This window comes from Numenius arquata, chromosome 20 (genome assembly GCF_964106895.1).
Source record: "Numenius arquata chromosome 20, bNumArq3.hap1.1, whole genome shotgun sequence".
Classification (NCBI taxonomy): domain Eukaryota; kingdom Metazoa; phylum Chordata; class Aves; order Charadriiformes; family Scolopacidae; genus Numenius; species Numenius arquata.
In genome coordinates, this window is record NC_133595.1 from 6,802,030 (window position 1) to 6,822,214 (window position 20,185).

At 47.7% G+C, this 20,185-nt stretch overlaps 1 protein-coding gene across 3 annotated transcripts in view; it reads right to left on the reverse strand.

Annotated features, from left to right (window-relative positions):
* LOC141474104 (uncharacterized) overlaps positions 1-20,185 on the reverse strand; it is a 43,681-nt gene that overhangs the window by 21,605 nt on the left and 1,891 nt on the right. For 2 of the 3 annotated variants that reach the window (XM_074161822.1, XM_074161823.1), the window contains exons 3-4: positions 2,243-2,317; positions 1,091-1,140 (exon numbers count right to left, since the gene is read on the reverse strand). In XM_074161822.1, coding sequence (XP_074017923.1) covers positions 1,091-1,140; positions 2,243-2,317 — 125 coding nt within the window. Of the gene's footprint in view, positions 1-1,090; positions 1,141-2,242; positions 2,318-9,968; positions 10,638-20,185 lie in introns of those variants that run through there. The other variant, XM_074161821.1, reaches the window with a different exon arrangement.

Genomic DNA, 20,185 nt, shown 5'->3' on the forward strand with positions numbered 1-20,185 from the left:
TCTTCCCCTTTGTCCCCAAGGAACCGTTCTTCACCACAGCACCAGCATCTCAACACAACTGGCGTGGAAGCCACCAGCCACCCGTGCTCAAAGGCTGAGTCCTGTCGTGGTTGGCCACCAAACCTGCCTCAAACCAGGACATTTCTCACAGCAGCAGTGGCACCCGAGGGGGAACGTGCTGCAGCTTCTCCCATTGCATGCAGTTTGACAACCTTCTGCTGGGAGCTGTGTTAGGAAGATTAAAGCAACACGGCTGAGACACGAAGCAGCACCATGGAAGTGCAAACTAACCACCATGTGGGAATTTCCACTACAACCCAATGATAAATAGTCAACACTGTATGAAATACTACTGGGAAATGAGCATAAATCACAAGTGAGCTGCCCAGCCATTAGAGTATTCAGATATTCATCCATGAGTTTCTTTCCCTAGCAGGATGACATTCACCCACAGATGAGCAGGCTAAAAGCAATTCCTCTTCTCCAGCATCACATCAACAGATGCTCCGAGAAAGGACTAAAACCAGCCATATAACTACAAGCGAATGGGACAGACTGTAACCCAGGGAGGCATTTCTTCTTAACCCTCACTGAAGATTCCTTCTTTTCCCCTGCTGAACGAGAAGTCCACAGGCCAGTGGAAATCATTTGACAGTCACCGGAGACAGACAACAATGCATATGCTTTCCCCAACAACACCATGGCCTCTCTTCTCCATGTTCCCTGTGGAGTGCCTTGCATTCAGTTTCCCCAGGACTCTTCTGCACCATGAAAGAGCAATTCTCTTCCAAGACTGCAGCCCAGGACTCCCTGCTACACCAGGAGCTGACAGTCAGGTCATCTACTCGGCTACCACTCATGGGAGGGCAGGCAGAATAGCTCCAGCACAACACAGTCTTTCACCAAGATGAAGTAAATCCTCACACATCAACGGCCTTGCAAGGTGGAGTCAGCCAAAGTTCATCTTGTACCGTACACGCCTGTAGCCTTTCCATGCCTTCCAGACAGCAGCACTGGTCCTGGGACTGCAGTGGTGCTAGAGAAATCTTCACCATTATTACACACACACTGAGGAATAACCCATACCTACCTTCTCCTTGTTGAGAGCTTCCTGAGCTTCTAACTTATACACCAAAAAATCTAGAAACGGAAGAAGAGAAGACAATTTAATGAGCTGGAATTTAACAAGGGTCTGGTTTATATTTTGGTGGGGGCAGGGAAGGAGGAAATTAGCCCCTTGCTGAGCAAAAGGCTGCAGCTCCACAAGCTGGGATGCAGATGCCGCTGGGAGACTCCACGCAATGCTCCCAAAAAGATCGTAGTGCTTTCCATGAGAGGTGTCCACCCACCTAGAGTAGCCCAAACGTCCTTCCTTTCCCATTCTATAGGCAAGTGCATTGGTGACTTCCTACGTCAGCACACAGACGGCTACATTTTGATGTCACTGAAGCTTCATTTTCTCAGTCAGTCCCCACCAAATAAATGAAAGAAGAGGCAGAAATGCAGCTTCTCCCTTAGCTGCCACCTAGCTACAGCCAAACCTGGGTGCTGTATGTCAGCATTTCCAGAAACACAGTGTAAGTAGGAGTAAGGAGCAGTGATGTTACTCCACATACCAGTTTTAAAGATGAAAACCAAACTATTACCTTGCCAACAATCAGGTGCAGAGGGGTCTGACATCCAAGCACTCTACTCCACTGAAAGGTACAGGAGCTAATCTATTCACTTTCTACTTCCTGTTGTATTTCATAGTCTTAAAATATCCTCCATGTGTCTATCTACTTTTGTACATCAGCTTTAAAGGATCTGACAGTCTGTACTGTCCACGGATTACACAGTGCAGCGATGCTAATATTATTAAGCACTGGTAGAGCTCAGCATCACCATATCACTTTCATAAGGAAGTTTACATATTTCCAAGAAAAAAGCATAGTCTGGCACCATGTTTAGCTGTCACTTAAAGTGCTCAAGCACCGTATCATGGGTACTGTTACTCACAGATTAGACTGAGGACATATGCAAGGATATGGCAGAACAGAATCTTTTGCCCGTGGGCAACAGAGAAGTCAGTTAACTATTCCCTAAGTACAAAGCAGGGATAGGTTTTACCTGGTGAGAATTCAGTAACATCCACACACGGCCCTGAAGGCAGAAAATGCTTTGGGTACAACCCAGACGTCTCCCCACAGGCCAGCTGGAGGGGTGACTGGCCACCACTATGCCACCCATGCAAGAGACTCACCTTCCTTCGTCTTCTTGTGTTCCCCTCGCTCCTTCTGCAAGGATCGTTCTAGCCGGGATCTGTGCTCATACACAACTAGGGAAGCAGAAAGAGGTAGAGCATGAGAAAAACTCTGAAATTTCTTCCTATATATTCTTTTCCCAAAAACAGGCCTCTCACAGGTCATGAGACATGTGGACCTCAAGTCCTGCCTTGGACTGGGCCAGCAAGTGCCCAGGAGAGCAGACTGGGGCAAGAGAGCCTTTTCTGTTTTGAATGACCTGCATCAGTCTGAGTTTCTAGATTTAAACACACGGTAGCTCCCATGTAAAGTCCAGACCAAGCAAATCAACAGTCCTGAAATACACGCAGACACCCAAAGTCCTAAACAATGAAAGGGTCAGCTCCAGCTACAAGCTGTTTGCACTTTTGTCAACTGTGAGCAGATAAGGTCTGTAGCAGGGTGGGGACAGCTGGACTAGAGACAATGGATATGCCTGATATAACACTGTATTTGCACTCAGGTTTTGCTTTGGTGTCTAAGATGTGATGCCCAAGAGCTGGCTTTAGCGGCCAGTGGCTAAACTGTGTATTCACTGGCCAAGTCCACTACCAGGCTCAGAAACCTTCCAGGTCATCTGCTCTGCAGAGGCACCAGCAACATGCAGGAGAGACATTTTCTCCCTTTCTACAACCCAAACGTTAACTGGCCACCCTCAGGCCCCTAAGGAAAAGTGAGCCAAGCAGCTCCCTTGCCCATTAGGCAGAAAAGAGCATCCGTACTCTGCACAGGGGCCGAGAAGAGAGAGGGATGAGGCTGCTTCAGGGATGAGGCTGCTCTGTACAGCAGCCACATGACAAATGAAAGTGCCAGAGAAGCTTCCTGATGGATGGTGACTTTAATCCACTCTGTCGTCTGAATGCTAACCAAGAGCTTTCCCCTGAGCCCCAGCACTCGGCTGCAACAGGCTCCCCATCCCCTCTGCAGAGGCTGCCACCACGCCAGAATGGCACCGGGCAGCCATTCAGAGGGGAGGGGCGGCAACAGAAACTTGCCCCCAGAGCCAACATCTTTGGGGACAAGACGTGCCACGATGCAGTCTCCAGGAAAACGAACAAAGTGGGATGGTATTTGCATGCATAAAACAAGTGCTAACCCATTCCTTGTTGAAATCTTGCCAAGTCAAGAGCCCCAAGTGACTCGTGCTCTCACTCTGCCTGTGGAGCAGGCACTACGATCTGGGGAAATAAGAGACAAAAAACATCCATATGCTTATCTAATATTTTATAGTGTTGACCACCAGTGGTACCAAGCCTGTGGTAGTGCAGAAGTCGCTCTCAATGTATACATAGAGGAGAGCTTATAGGCAGTTCTAGCGCCCTAAAAATCAGGCTAGGACATTTTTCTAAACAATACTAAAGACCATCTCTCCCCAGGCAGGATTCAAGCCACCCTGTTCAGAACTCCACAGAGCTCACAGCCTCCCTGTGCCTGACGTCTTCCTTCTGCACTGCAAAACAGCAACTATTCCTTGCATTTTTAGACTGTCTCTTCCTCACAGCAGGTCTCCTAATTACACTAAGTGCACAGAAGACTGTAATTTCACCAGGCAGCAAAGCACTGCTGCCATGCCCATTCTTCAAGAGCTTTTTAATCAAAGCTAGGCATTCAAAGGAAGCGTTCCTCACCTTTACAAGCCACATCCCCCTACAACTTCATGCAGAGCAGACCTGAGAGTACAGTATAATAATTTTATCCAGCTCCTTTAAAAGCCTGGTTCACTATTACATATTTCTCTTCCATTGGATCACAACAAATCCAAGTCTGGTGGCTTTACCGGGACCCTCACAATGACTAGTATTTTTCTTCCCACCTGGAAATGCCTTTTCCACACAGAAAAAGAACCTCCACATGGTTTAGCTCCACGATTTTTAAGCCAGGCTCATGACATTGGCTAGGTCCAAGCTTGGGATTTTTGCAATACTGAAATCAAGGCTTCAGCAAGACAGACAAGTCAGCTTTTCCCAGACTATGCCATTTTTAGACCCTGCAGGTACAAGGACAGTGTTTCAGGCTCTGCCAGCCTGGGCTCATCAAGCGCCACCCCAGCCTGAGGACCCATTCCCCAGGCATACGTTCCCATCCAAGCTGTCTCCCCGACCCACCTAATTCCCTCTGTCGCTTTTGACCTCCCTCAGTGAGCAGGAAGGGCCAGTATCCTAGATCAGGAATTCCTCTTGTCACCAGCCAGGCTATCTCCTTCCTCCTCTTTGTTACCTTCCCCAGTTAACAAAGAGACATCCCAATGGTGAAGATGCTTCCCCTGGGCTGGGCCACTTCATTAATATTTCCCTCTGAAGTGAGGAAACTCCCATATTCTCCAAACTGTTACAGCAGAAATACTTGTTTTCAATCTGGAAGGGATTTTTTCCCCTGCTGAGCACATTGGTAAGCAGCAAACCCATCTCTGCAGCTGTCCAAGTGTCTACTTCAAGACAGCTTCATTTTTAGAAACACTTTTCCCCAACAGACTACTCAGATGTCACCCCAAGGGCCTCCCCAGCCCAGTTAAGCACACCAGAGACTGTGGGTGCTTCTTCGCTACATGCTAAAAAGCCTTACTCAATGAAGTTGTCATCTTAAGAACATCAGCCACTTCCCAAAGGATCTGTGAACTCTGGGCACTCATGTTTCTGGCACAAGCATCTCATTTGCAGTCTCATCTAGCAGAGCACCTGAGGACAAGTCTTTGATGTGATGGGAACCTCACACCAGCAGTGAAAAGTCATGGCTGCTGGGACTATTAGGGATGCCCAGCAATTCACAGCCTTTATTGTGCCATTTCATGTACTCTCAGCTTCCAGGCTGCATTTGCCTCAGCGATGCTGGGCTTGGAAGGATTCCCCATGTTGGAGTTTCTCCCGCAGGTATTTAATTTCATTTTCTAGTTACCTGAGCACACTGAAACCCTATGACCAGGGTTAGAAACTCACTCACACAGGCAGTTACCCACCACTCCAGGTCCCTGCAGCCAAAGAACCCAGTGACCAGTGCTCCATCACCCAGAACAGCAAAGCGCAACTTGCCTCCTGGGGGACACCGTGAACAGCTACACCCTCACTCAAAAAAGCCAAGCGCTCTCAGCACAGGAGCAGTCAAATAAATAACTCTTTTGTGGAGAAAAGTCCCACTTAGATGACCCCAAGCTACCAGGTGCTATTGATCTCGCATAGTAAATGGGAAACTAAAGCACAGGAAAGCATCTCTAGAAATAGGCTTGTGCTAAAACCCATAACCACGAAGTCTAATGCAAGCAGCACAAAACAGAAGAGTTTTCAGGAACAGCTCCATATCATAGGCTGATGATTCAAAAAATTAGGACACAAAATCTGGCTCTCCTGACACTCTTTTAATAAGCAAGATAAGCTGAAGTAACCTCCATTGACTAGAAAAAGAAAGTTGTAATCTCTCCTGTCATTCCTCCAGGTCTCCAGAGCCCAGAAAAGGTGGGTTCAGCTTTATGCAAAGGAGCAAGTGCTGCATAAAGCACTCAGTACTCATCTCTGCGGTGGGGTACAGCAACAGCTCAGCAGACCAAAATGGGACTGTACAGCTTCAGAGGACAGGAAGCCAGGAAGTCTTTAACAATTTGCAATTAGAAGAGAGAATGGAGGGTGGTCAGTGTCTAAATCCAGGCTGGAATTCAGCCAGAACTCAGCACTAAAGCACTGTCACCTGCTGCCAAACGAGCTAAGATGCAGAGCTTTGCTGAAACAATGAAATCCCTGGCAGTGTCTTGCCTTTGGGAGAGAAGAACAGGTCAGGCCTTCCATAGACTTGTTCTCATTTTTAGAAGACCACAGAAAACAGGGTGTTTGTATGAAGGGGTTGCCTTATATACCCCAGAGGGCCAAGATAAACATCAGCCAGGGAGAGTTTAAGAGATCCACAAAGGGAGAGCAATTTCAGCCTTGCCAACAGTCCCAGGTTTTACTCACCTGTTCAGGTGGGTCCATTTTACCCCTCCCTGGGCAAGCCATGGGTGCACGCTGGCTCCCTGCTTCCATGGAGCAGGGCAGCAGAAGTGTCAGATTTGCTGCTCTGGTTCTGCTAAAGCCACACACATTGTGTAGCTCGTTAGGCCATTTCTATGCCAATAGCAGATGCTGTGGAAAGAGTCCTCATACTGCCCATGGCTGACAGCTCTGAGCAGCTCTCAGCACAGAGATCAACACCAACTTCCAGACTGCACCGTGCTCCTTCCCCTCTCGTAGCTAATCACCCACAAAAAGCTTTCCTCTCTGCTGCTCTCCTTGTTAGGGGCATCAAATACTCCTTCCTGCCAGTCTCTATCCAATCACATCACAACTAATCACCCGTGGCACCAGTCACTCGGGCTCAAGAATCATCCAGAGCAAGGGACAAGGGGAGCAGAACCAGAGCCAGACTCATCATACCTCCAGGGAGACGGCCAAGGAAGGTCAGATTGGATAAGAGACACCCAATGGTGAGGACAGGAGTGCTACATTCCCACACTCAGCCTGCTGTGAGACAGAAAATTCCTCCATCCCAGACAGCAGTTTGACGTGCCGTTGTCAGGCCACATCAGGAACGTCAAGAGAGAAGTGGATGGTACTACAGCTGCACCCTTCCTTCCCATCTGCTCAAAGGGTGCCGTTTGTTAGGGAACTGAAATAAAATCTCTCCAGTTTTGCTCAAAACCTCCAGGCAGTGGCTCATACATACACAGGCACACACCTACGGGGAGTGGGAGGTTGCAAAGCATCACTTTGCTCAAAGCCACCTGCTACACAACTCAGCATGGCATGAGTTTGGGGTGGGGGCCGAGACAGAATAGATTCATCTGAAGTGCACCCCAGGTCACAGCTTGCCAGACTGTGTCTCTAATCCCCCTCTGCGCCTCATGATACAGCACCAGAGTCCTCCAAATCAGAGCTCACAAGGGAGAGCCTGGTATTTGGCGAGGTGTCTCCCTGCACTTTCAGACATGCCTCCAGCCCCAGCCAGCAGAAACAGAAGAGATGGAGGGACAGAAAAGCCAAGCAGATATTTCCTCCTGCATTCCACATGGACCACAACAGGAAAAGAGGGTCTACTGGGTCACAGCAAACAGCCATCCCTGCGTGCAGCAGCAAGAGCCGGCCGGGACAAGGGCTGGACATGGTCACGCACACGATTATACCTCCCTTTCTTCATCTCACACAACGTGTTGCACCCCACAACAGTCAACAGCTGCTTTGATCTCATTTTAAAAGAGTTGATGAGATCCATTTCCCTGCGTGCAGTAGAAGACAGCCCCTGGGACAGGCAGTGCTTCGCTCCCTCCTCCACTTGCTTTTCCTTTTCCCTTTCACTCAACTCTTGGCCCAGCCCTACGCTTTCAAGCTTTATTTACAGCAGCCACCAGAAGCATTAACCACATATTGTACTTGGATAAAAGAAGGGGAGGAAATACTTGATAGCTGAGACACCTGAAGCACTGGTTAAACAGTACTGAATCCCACCTCAGAATAACACATCCTCCTTCTGCAGAGCTGGAAAGACAGAAATCAGACACGGCAATTGAAGTCATGCAACAAGTGAGCACAGGGGCAGGGATGGAGCCCTGATTCCCCTTCTCTCCTGCACCAAAACGCTGCAGGGAGCAGCGCTGGGAGGCGACAGCACCAGAGCCTCAGCCATATGTGCAAGATACCACTGCGCTTTAAGACTTCCACAAACATGGCTCCTATCCACCAACCGCCCGGCTTCTCCCACCAGCCAAATCCAAAAAGAAGCTTTGCCTTTGTTAAAATTGTTGGACAAGTAAGTGTCTTCTCAAAATAAAAAGGGTATCCATGGCAACAACTGTATTTAGGAATGGGAAGAGTGACAAGAGGGTTAGAAACCCCAGCAACAGGCTACAGCTCTGCCATGCAAACGTATTTGGGTGGGAAAAAAATATAGCCTGTCCCAGTTGTTTGCTTGAGCCTGCTCTTCCCAAAACTGGGGTTCCCTGAGGCTACCACTGTCATCTTTTTCTCCGATGAACCAGCCCCTCTCTCCAAGAGCAGCGAGGGATGCTGACACACCAGAAAGGAATGTGGGCTAACTTCTGCTCTGCTGATCTTTGCATCTCAGAAACACAGGATGCAGGTGGAAATCGCTGCGGCTGGGACTGTACAACACATTAGGAACTGTAGCTGTTTGACTGCCTTGTGATAGAGTAAGAAGAAACAGAACCAAAATGTAAGATAATAGCAGCGCACCAGATGAATTCACAAGATTCACTGGGGTTTTTTTAAAGCATGTTTCCTTGAGAGACAAACAAAACAGATAGACCTCACTTTGCTTTCCCAGTTTACAGGTAGAAATACACAGCCCTGCGCACAAGCAGCACATGTACAGTGTCACATTTGCATCACAACACTGCACACAAAACAACCAGAAAATATTTAACCCTAAAAGGCACAGATGTGCAGAATTCCCTGGCAATAAAGGCTATAGAACCAATGTCACTGGATATATCAGAGGTCATAATGGATACCCTTTATTTGATTTTTGTCTGAGAAAGAGCTCTTGATTTAAACACTGTAATCTAAACCCACTTGTTAGAAGAAAAAGTGTTAAATGAATCTCTTGACCTTGAGTCACTCGAGCCACAGGCAAACAATATTTTGCCCACGTAAAATTCATTCTTTGGGCGCTCCAGAACTAACCCATCCTCCAGCATTACTCACACAACTGCTGGCTACCAAAGAGTAGATTCCCACCAAACCTCTCTCCAGGGAGCTCAGCAAATCCCTCTGGAGACTCCAAATCTAGTGACAGGTGCTGGAAGTGTAGTTTTGGCAGACGGTGTAAGGCTAGAAGGATAGACTAGGCAAAGAAGATAAGAACTCAGCAACAGAGTAAGATGTGTCCTCAACCTTTCCTACTGAGATCTCTCCATGGGCTAAAATGTCATTTTCCCCACACTTAAGACATTTATGCAAGGAGGACAAACGAGGGGGGAGAAAGGAATAGACATACTATGCTTGCCTTCCAGTCTTCTGGCAGCTCTTGCCTGAGGACCAAGTGCTGGTCAGCAGGCTCAGAAAAACCAATCCCTTCTCCTTCTCCCCCTCTTTTTAGGGAGCTCCGTGCTGCAGCATCTATCAGCCCCAAACAAGCTGTCAAAGACTTTTCCAGTCACAGATCAATCTCTTAAAAAAACAGGTGTGCTTCCTTGCAAAGGCAACGGGGCAGCAGACAGTATGGTGACAAACTTTCCTAAAGGACACCTCACCTCTCTATTTACTTTCCGGACAGATGCTCCTGCAGGCCAGAGAGCGGAGCCACATCTCAGAGCCTGCCCAACCAGCCTCGCCGAGCCCTGCTCGCATTTCTACTGCTTCACGTTTAGAATGACAGAGGACCAGTCTTTACAGCCAAAGGGAACTGGAGGAAGAAGAAATGGAATAGATGTGACGCAGCTGAACTCACCAATCCAGCACACTCGCTGGATTTCCCTCGCTGCTGCGAGCAACTCAGATTCTAATTCTAGACAGCAAAGGGGGGAAGGAAATAGGCGACAATGTCTTCTTAGAGCTCTCGAAAGCCAAAAGCTGAACCTCACTGCACAAAGGCACCCCCTTGTCGCTGGGCTGTGTGGCCAGAACACCAGCAGGTAATGTTAGGAGAGAGGGAAGTTCAGACAGCGGGATGCACACACACACACACACAAACAGAGAGCAGGTCACTCACCTTGGAGCTGGGCAGACAGTGCTTCCTGCTGCTGTTTGTATTTCTGGGCCAGGGCTTCAGCGTTCCGCACCTTTTGCTGCAAGTGGTTGTACATGAAAACTCCCGAGCCCAAACACGCCACGGTCACCAGGCAAAACCCGGTCTGCAGAAGCCCCTTTTGCCTCCTTGAACACATGCCAGTACCCATGGCGGGGCCGAAGCAAAACGATGTAGTGCTGCCTCTCCGGCGTCGCTAAAGCATCTGACTATTTTTCTTCGAACACCCCCTTTTCTCCGCAAATTCGCAGATCCCTCTGCAAAACGCGATCAAAGTCTCGCCTTCGCTCCTTTCCAGCCCTCAGCGCAGCAGCAGACCCTCCAGCACCCTTTTAATCCTCGTCGCCCTCGGGAGAGAAGCGCGGCACAGGACCGGTGGCCGAGAGGAGCAGCCGAGGGACCGGCAGACGCATCCTTCAGCCGCAAACCGCTCCGGGGGATCGGCCCGGGGGGCGGCTCGCTCGGGGCTGCCTGGGCGGAGGGCGAGGGGAACCGGCGGAGGGGAGAGAGGAGGAGGAGGAGGAGGAGGAAAACTTTTGCTTCCCATGTGCTGCAGTGGAGGGGGAGGGCGGAGGGGGGGGGCGGGAGAGGGGGGTACCGCCGCCTTTGGCTCTTCCCTCCTCCTCCTCCTCCTCCTATGGAGCACCGACCGGAAAAAATAAGCCGGCGGGACGAGAAGCCCTCCTGCCCCCTCCCCGCGGCGCTCCGAGAGGAAGCGGCGGCACCGGGACCGGGAAACGGGCCAGGAAACCGGCGGCGGCATCCGGGATGCGGCGGCGGCGAGTCCGCCCTCCGCGGCAGGGGAGGCGGCGGCAGCGGGCAGGGCCGGGCCGGGGGACCGCAGCGAACCGGAGCCCCCCGGGGGGGGACCGGAGAGAGAGAGAGAGAAAGAGCAGGTCTCCCGAGGGGACCCCGCTGCCCAGCCCTCCCGGGGGGCGAGCATCACCCCGGGGCTGGTGTCGGGGCGTCCGCACCGCCTTCCTCCGCTGCCTGCCGACCCAGCCGTGGTGTCCCCCCCCCTTCAAAAAAAAAGTAGTATTTAGCCACCAACCTCTCCCACGTGTTTGTTTTCCCCTCCCTTTTCTAAACTGACAAACCCCCAACCTCTGCTGCTGCCACATGTCGCTAACAGATGAGGGACACCTGGATTAATTAACAAGGAGAACATCTTCAACTAATTTCTTTAAAAGCTTAAGGTTTTTCAGAGCACTGGTTTCTTCTCGGGAAATGTGAGCTGATAAAGGCACGGGGACAGTATAAAGAGAAGGGTATAAGGTCAGTTAGGCTTTTTCAAGGTGTTGGAGGCAGCTTAGCCTCTCCTAAGCAGCTGCCCTTAATGTGGACTCTTCTCTTCTGGCAGAGCCCAACTTGTTTTATTAGCTGTGTCGTTAGCAGACGACGGGGAACAGGAGAGAACAGGCCAACTTCCCCATCCCTGGAAACATTCCAGGTCAGGTTGGACTGGGCTCTGAGCAACCTGGTCTAGCTGAAGATGTCCCTGCTGCAGGGGGATTGGACTAGATGACCTTTAAAGGTCCCTTCCAACCCAAACCATTCCATGATTCTATACTTCATGGGACAGACAAAACTGTTTGGAGCCTTGCCTGTGTTCTGAGCTTAAAAATCTGCTATTTAAGACCCCCAGGTTTACAATGAATCTTGCCTGCACCAACAGCGCGACTGTCGGGTTGGCTCATCTCTTATCTGAGCTCACAAGGATACTTCCTCCGGAATTCTGCCAAGTTCCATATTTCAAGCATCTGGGGAATAAGCAACAATCATAACAATTAATTCTTCAGTAGCAATTCCCCTCCCAGAATCATGCACCGTTTTATAAATGTACATCAAATGAGCTTTACAGTACTGCTGGGAAAGAGCTGAGTGGCATTCCTCTGTCCCCCTAATTTGCAGATGGGAAAACTGAGGCACGACATTCCTGTACAAGTTATGATTTATCTTAAGTAACTAAGTTCTTGGGTTTTTTCCCAAACATTTTCAGTTGATTTGATATGTTGTTTGAGGTGTCTGCCAGAGCAAGGGTGAGACTCAGCCTACTGGAAACTGAGTGATTTGGCTAACAGTCCTGGCTCTGAGCACAGGTCCCAGAAAAAATTATATACTTTCTTTAATGAATTAACTGATTATTCCAGACTGAAGAGAAAATAGCTGAGATTTACTGCTTAGCTCTTTCTGGAAACCAGAATACCACAAATGGGATGCTTCATGCAGCCTATGTCTGCCAGGGATCATTTGTGTGTAGGACTGGGGATAATCTTGTTGCTGATTAACATCTCAGTTCAAGAGACACTGCACCTACGCTACACAGATGGTGTCCGTCAGCCAGCCCTTACCGTCCAACCCTTTCTTTACATAAATGTCCAGGGGGGGGTTCTGAATGCTTCAGCATCTCTTCAGGCTGTTCGTCAGGAGCTGGAATGTCTTTTGTCTGCATCTTGAGGGGTGAGGAGGCAGCCTGTGGGACGAGGGATTTAAGTCTCAGTTTTGCCTCTATTCAGCACATTCTTTTTTTTTTTTTCTTTTTTTTTTCCCTTTTCTCCTGCTCTCATTAATTACTTCCTCATGTGCTGGTTCCTGCCTGAGAAACACAAGGAATTTCTGAGGTTTTGACAGAGGGGACTCTGCAAAAGGTTAAAATCCTGAATTAGGGAATGTCTATCTGCGAAAGATTTGATTGACAACGTTTCTGCAATCTAGCACTCTACTCTTCTACACTGTAGGAAACTCAGTTATAGATTTAGCTCCACATTTCTGCACCAGATCTAGGGCCAGAAGAATGGCACAGCCCCAGCGAAGAGCCAAAGGGTTTGCTTCTTGCTCGTGCTTCGCCAGTATTTATGTTATGTGGCCTGCTAGTGAAATCCCAGTAAACTGAGAGCTGATCCCACTTCCCCTCCAGTCAGTCACTTCAGTCCTTTTCTTCCACATCCAAAAAATATATGGCCCTATGGCTTTAGCTACTCCTTGAAGATGTTTTCCAGTTTTCAGTAAAAGCTCAACAACTGCAGGACCCCAAAGAGATCAGGATATCTCAGAAGAGCACTCATAACAAACAGCCAAAACCAGAGCGAGCTTGTTCACAAAGGTGGGAAAAGAACAGCAGTGAGACTGGACTTCCTTCTTGGAAGGAAGAGTCCCCAGTAATTGAAGTCTCTGTTCTAAGACCCATGGCACACACCCCCATCTTCAGAGAGTTCATTGTTATTGTGCATAATTTTTATTTAATATTTTAGTCTGACTAGATCTTCACGGCTGGGGTAGATCAGAAGTTCTCTTTGCCAAGACTTCTACGCACCAGGTGAAAAGGGGATGTCTTCACGATTTGCAAGGCCTACTTTGGATATTTACCCGCTTTTGCGCTCTTCTCTTTTAACCATGCTTTTTTTCTGACAAGGGGTTGCCACATCAGCCAGCTCAGAGGGTACTTCCTTAAGCAAATCACTACAACATCCCACATCTCTAAAGGTCCACAGCCACTAGGCACGAATATTTTTAGGAAGATACAGAGGAGGAGAGAAGCACCCTGAGCTAAACAAATTGACCATAGGTGACAGCTCTCTTCAAATCCAACTCAAAATGCTTTGTGCCTCAGGGATTATCTGATCATCTCCTTTGGCTTCCTCTAATCCAATGGGTGATCACATCTGATGATACTTTAAAATAATAATCTGAACAAAGCAAGCAATTCCCATGGGAAAGCTCAGGCCGCATGTACTTGTAAAGAAAATGCCACGTTTTCCCCTGTAGAACAAGCCCTGAGTATTAACCATCTGCACAAATATTGCAATTCTGGAAAGCTCCATCCTTTTAATCAGAGCTTTGGATTTCATAGCAGGCGTTTAATCGGCTGTGGGAGTGTTTTCAGCCAGGTTATGTAAATGCTGTCAAGAAACCAAGTGTCTGAAAAAGATGCATGTAAGAAATATAGGAGCAGGAGACAGAGGGGAGGCTTTACTGTTTAGGGCTTTCTGTTTCCCAATAGGTTTTTTAAAAACCTACTGATCGTATTGGCAACATCCCCAACCCACTGAAATTGGCCAAGCAGGACACTGTAGCCCGACAGCCTTGATGGCTGTTCCAAGTGCCTCGCAGGGAGACCCGCCGTAGGAATCCAGTGCATAAACGTTGGAGGGTATAGGCTGGGCAGGAGAGGAGCTTGAGGCAGGAGTCTAGTGTATGAGAAATCACAGACACAAATGTTTAAAAAATAAAGTTTTCTCAAGTGGGCACCTGTGCAGGTGTGCGCGTGAATTTACAGCGTTAGAAGTGCCTGCGTGTCATGCACCTCCTGGAGGTACCTGCCCCTCCACACACAGAAATCCCCAACTAATTTCTTGCGGGAGTGAAAGTGCCCTAAATTAAACAATTCCTAGGGGCAGCTCTCTTCTCAGTCTCTCCAAGGTTAAGGGGTGGGAACGCTGAGCCATTCCTTCCTTCCCGTAACAAGAAGTGACAGCTTCTAATTAGGATCCATTAGAGGGTGCCCCAGGGAACCAATGGGACCATTTTTCAGAACACATTGTTGACATTATTTTTTGTCTTAGGATGGCACGTTGGCTCAGCTCTCTCGGTTATCCTCCCCAAGCCTACCTGTGTACTTTGAGTCACCTCACTGCTGTGCCTACAAGTGAGCATAAGAGATCTCAAGAAATCTTGATGCTCTCACAGCCTTGTCAGACCTTAGGGACAGGCACTGAGCAAACGATGGGCATAGCCAAAATATAAAAGAATGTGAACGGAGGGAACATAACGAGCATAAGCCCTGAGCATTCTCTTGGAATCACCCAGCCTCATCAGCTGGACACAGGGCTTTTTTGGTTTACTTTAGGTTTGCTTTTACGCTATCCAGATGTCCATGATACATTTTGAGCATCGAGATGGAAAGATCACTTACGAGCAACGTAAGCTGGCGTCCCTGCATGTTGGGTGTCAGCCAGAGAGATTTCAATCTGTTTTTTAATACCCTCATAAGCCCAGAGTTTAAGTCATCTCTGCTTCGCCATTGTCTCTTAACTGTGGCTATCAGCAGACAGGATACACGTTTAGGGTGAGATTTTCTAAATTGCTTAATCATTGTTGATTTTAAATAGAATAGACTTCCCTGAATCATGTATTTGTTTTTTTTTCAAATTTTATTGTGTCCCACTTTTCCCGCACTGAGATAATGGAAACATAGTCCAAATGTTTTTGCCAGAGAGATGCTGCTGTTGATTCTGAGGTCCATGCCTGTTTGCAGAACAGCGACAAGAGGATCTCATCTACCACTCAAACTAACCGTGAATCCTCCTAAGGTGGTTGTCTTCAGCAGCCTCCTTCCAGGTATACATCCCCAGCTGGCATGGAATGGATATGTTTAATAGTAAGAATTCAACAGGGAGAACAACATGGAGCTATAAAAATGGAAATCAGCTCCTGTTCTGTATTAACCTGTCAAAAATTCTCTCCATGACCAACAATCAAGTTGACACTAAGCTAATTACAGAAAGACCTCTAAATACAAAAAACTGTTACCTGCCTGTATTTCCAGCTCTACATGTCTGACCAGCCCAGAAGTCTTAAAGTACTATTGTTCATTTGCCTCCCTGCGCACATACCAGAGGCCATATTTGGAGATAAAATTTGCAGAAGTGCCTGTTACTCTCTCATAGATCCTGTGGCTGTACACACAAACAGTCAATTTGGCATGCAGGCACTCAGCTCTTGCACAAAAAATGCATGTTCTAGCCAGCACTGCCTGCAAACTCAACCTCAAGGAGCAATTACAGTCATAGAATCATCGTCACATAAACTCTGTCTCTTACATAACACTAAATAACAAGCCTCATGGAAAGTGACTCTCCTGGCCCTCTTTACATGATTTAAACAAGAAAAAAAAGCCCCTTTAGGGCAAGCTAATTCAAGCCCCTCTTCTCCAGATGATGAGGGACTGTTGATGATTAGTGCACTGTCTGTTAGACTTAATTCTACAGTGCACTGTCAAACACCCCGAGGAACATAGCACAGGACAATTACGCTGATACCCCAGCTTTTTTATCCCTGAAACTCTGCCAGTTACTCTTTCCCTGCTCCTTGTTTATTTACCTGCTCTTCAGTTACCATTGCCATGTCCTCCCTACCTCCAATTCAGCCCAAAGATACACCATAATATCTCCCACTCCTTGTTGCAGTTTGCTCCCACCAGAATTCCCACCTGGCACACGGATAGAAAAGAGTGATACCTGTAAGCGAAAGGCAACCCACCGAATCCCTTTCCCTGGGCACCAGCTGCCCCACAAGGAGAGTCAGGAGGGGAGAACAGACTCTTCTGGCAGGGGAAAGAGGGAAGCGGCAATCGTTCAGCAGGGCAAGGTCTCCTTCCTCAACAGCCTAGAAAACTCAGGTGGCTCTACAGCAAAGACGTCACATCTCTTCTGATGAATCCCCCAGTGTTTGCACTGGCACTAGGATTTCATGGCCTGGGTTCTCAGCTTCTTCACGAGACAGTGTTTGCAAAGATCTCTGAACCTGGACTTGCAAGGGGCTCCCAGCCTTCGTTAAGGACTGGAAGGGTGGGGTTGCTTCGTGCTTGTTCACTTTTAAGAATTAACACAGTTTTAATAAAGGAACATTCACAGCAAGAGAACTGTTTCATAAAAAGATTGTGTATACAGTATACTAAGTACAGCCAGAGAGGCATAAGGACATAATTCCTCCTTGGCCCAGGGAGGTACAACGCCAAAAATGCATTTACAGCCACACAGAACTTGACCTCAGGTACACAAGTAAATTGCTTAAATAATTGCAGGAGCAGAAAAAAAGGAGGATTAGTTTTCTTGTATACTCCGTGGCTAGGACCAGATTCATCACTGGTGTAATCCCACTGATTTCACTGCAGTCACACTCAGGCTTACTTTGGGATTTCAAAGGCTACGTTAATGCAGCAGGATGCTGCACTCACAGGCGTTCCCAGGCATTAGCATTCCGATGTGGTACAAATTCATCCCATAACACAGCGCTGAGAATTTTAAGATAATAAAGAAGCAAAGAACCCTGCTGTCACCATCGCTAGCTAATTATAGCAGCATGGACAGACTTCTCTTGCAGAATTCCATATGTCATATTCATCCGGCACAATAAATAAACCATATTAAAGAGAGAAGGCTGAGAAGACATTTCTGATTTTGAAATCCTCTAACCCTAAAGTTAGAAAGAGTTGAAATAATTGAATGGCAATTTGCCTATTTTTTTTTTCCTTACAGCTTTTCCTCATGCCTTTAGATGTGCTTCTGCGGAAGTGAGTGGGACAGAGAGGGCAGAGGAAGAACTCACCATTTGAAAATTCATTAAGAGTTTCCCTATTAGACTCCTCCACTCCAGCTAGACGTCCCAGAACTCCACCACTCTTCCACCTGGCACTTGGATGCTTAGCATAGGCCAGAAGACCGGATGAAGCAGATTGATCCAGTCTTCTTTATTTTTCAGTGATGCTTAGCATTGGGAGGGAGCCTTAGATACTGTCCAGAGCAGTCATGGTAGGGAGAAAGGACTTGAGATAGACTTCAAACAGCAGAACTGCTGACACAGGCAGTAAGCACTTGCAGATAAAGAATCAGACCTAAAGAACAGGGCACTGGCCACTGCTGAGGGTTGAGCATCCAGCACCCAGGTCCTGGGAACTTGTACCACCCCACTATAGAACCCACAGCTGCCAGGGGGTCTGGAGAACCCCCATCTAGAAAGGGGTGGGGAGTTTCCAAGAAGGCAGTCCTGGTGCTCTCACACACTTGCACACGACTTCTGGAGGGCCAGCTTCAGGTCGTGCGTCTCCAGATGGCATCGCTGCAGCACAGCTGGCAGGCAGGTTTTTTGTTTGCTGGCAGAAGCCAGAGCACTGTTGAGACCAACTACAGCTGTTTCTATCAAAGCAAGGAGGCCACCCAGCCTGTGTCCTCTCCACTGGAGTGTAGTCAGAGGAATTTTGCAATGAGGACACCACAGGGGCTGATATTGAACCTTGAGAAGTATGCAGTCTGCCACCTGCCCAGCAGAACTACTCTTAATTATTCTTCTTGGCACCTTTTTTAGGAAATTGTGAAATTAGTTCCCAGTTACCCAGCAAGCCTATTTTGCTGCTGCTTGAGCTGGTCGGGCAATACCACCAATGTTAACTGAAGTTGCCAGGATGACATTGCTGCTTGAACATGGGGAGTGGGGAGGACGTGCTTTGTCAAGATGTGAGCATTCCGGGTGGCTGACTTGTTCAGCAGTTTTCAAAGAGTCACTTCCCCTCTCTTTTCGTGCTCTTCTCTTTTTTCCCACACTGGGGTGCAGACACGCTTTCCCTGTTATTTATCAGCTACTTTATTTGCCTTTATTTTTATTGGATACAGGCAATATCCCCAGGCAGACACAGGCCTTTAAACATATACATCTGTTATAAAATTGTCATAGTAGCTTTGCCACAACTCCTGGCTTATTTTAAATCTCCTGTTGTTTAGACCAGCTCCTGAAAGGTCAATGACTCCAGACATCAGGAAACAGTTCGGTTGATAGAATCTGAAGGATTCAAACCCTAAGGTTTGCATTAACTTGGAGTAATATTTTTTTCCTGTAAGAAATGTGGATTAAAAAATCCAGATAGGCATTTTTCAGTGCTAAAAATTGTTGGAAAGGAATAAAGAGGAATTTCCCTTGGGTTTGGATTCTATTAGGCTGCAGTGCCTTTTGTTTCAGAGGAGAGTCCTAGATGTGGAACTTCCTCAAAGTGAATTCCCAAAGCTGGGCATTGGATGTAGGTCACTTTCTGGCTGGTGCTGAGACTCAGCTGAGCTTTTCTCTAAAAAGTGAAAGCTGCACATATCCTTTCTGTTCGATCCAGGTCATTGCCTCTGAAGGCAATGCCACAAGGTGTAACCGTAACATCAATGAGAGCCAGGGAAACCTGCCATTTCCAGGCTTTGCTTTTAAGGAGAAAATTCTCTGAGCCAGTCTTTCCACCTATAAATTCCTGTATTAAGCATGCAAAATAGGCACTGAAGGCCATACTTGTTGGGGAAAGTGTCCTTCTATATGTGACCTGAAGACACATTTTGGACAACCTGTTTTCCCCCCACCAGCCAGTATTTTTTTCCATGTACTTCTCAATCACCTTCCAAGAACAACCCTAGATTTCTGCTGCTGGTGTTTGCCATCACATAGGCATCTGCTTTCAGGGCCAAAGGTTCCCATGTGCCATGCCAGCAAACTGCAAAATGTTAAGGAGAGTTCCTTTGTAAAAACAAAAACAAAAACCAAACAAAAAAACAAAACAAAACAAAAAGGCTGGTTAATAGGGCTAAATCTATATAACCTATATAACTTGGCTGACCCTGAAGCGGCCTTCCATGCCTGATAGAGAAGGTGCCTAGAGCAGAAGCCTACAGAAATAGTCTGTGAATATTTCTGTGTAACAGCGGCATCCAGTGGGCAAAGAAAGATTCCCTGTAAAATATTTGGAAAAGCAGGATGGGACCATATAAGAGCAGAGGTTTTTCTCCCATATCCAGAGCTAGCAACTCCAGCCCATTGCAGTAAGCATTATCATGTCCTCACTGAGTAACAGACTGAGATGAACTCCAGTTTAACTAGCTGCCAGGGGATGCATGTTGTAGAAATGTAGGATAAAAGAATCATAGCATCACAGGACCTGAAGCGGTTTCAAGAGGCCCTCCAGGCCGTGCCCTGTACCAAACAGTTATCAGTTCTACCCTGTCATTTCAGCAGTGTTTGCCTAACCAGTTCCTAATGTCTCTTCAGGCAGAGATTTCAGTGCCCCTTGCCAGTCTCCTGCAGCATTTCATTAGCCTTAGAAAGCTTTCCCTAACATCCAATCTGACTTTTCATTGCTGCATTTTGACCCATTACTTCTTGGCCCACCCCAAAGCACACAAACCAGGTTCTTTCTTTCTTTTCAGTATCAGCCTCGTGGATGAGGACAGTTATCTTGGTCTCTCAAGTCTTTCCTTCTCGTAGACACAGCACTTCCCATGTCTGTCTTGCAGTTGTCAACCTCAAAAGGAAAACTCCTGATGTCCTGCAGACCGTCTCTGGGTTATACAGGACAAGGTCAGCTCATTTCTTTTCACAGATGTTGCCCCACTAGAAAAGATTCACTGGAGCTCACACTTTTTTACACACCAGAGAGG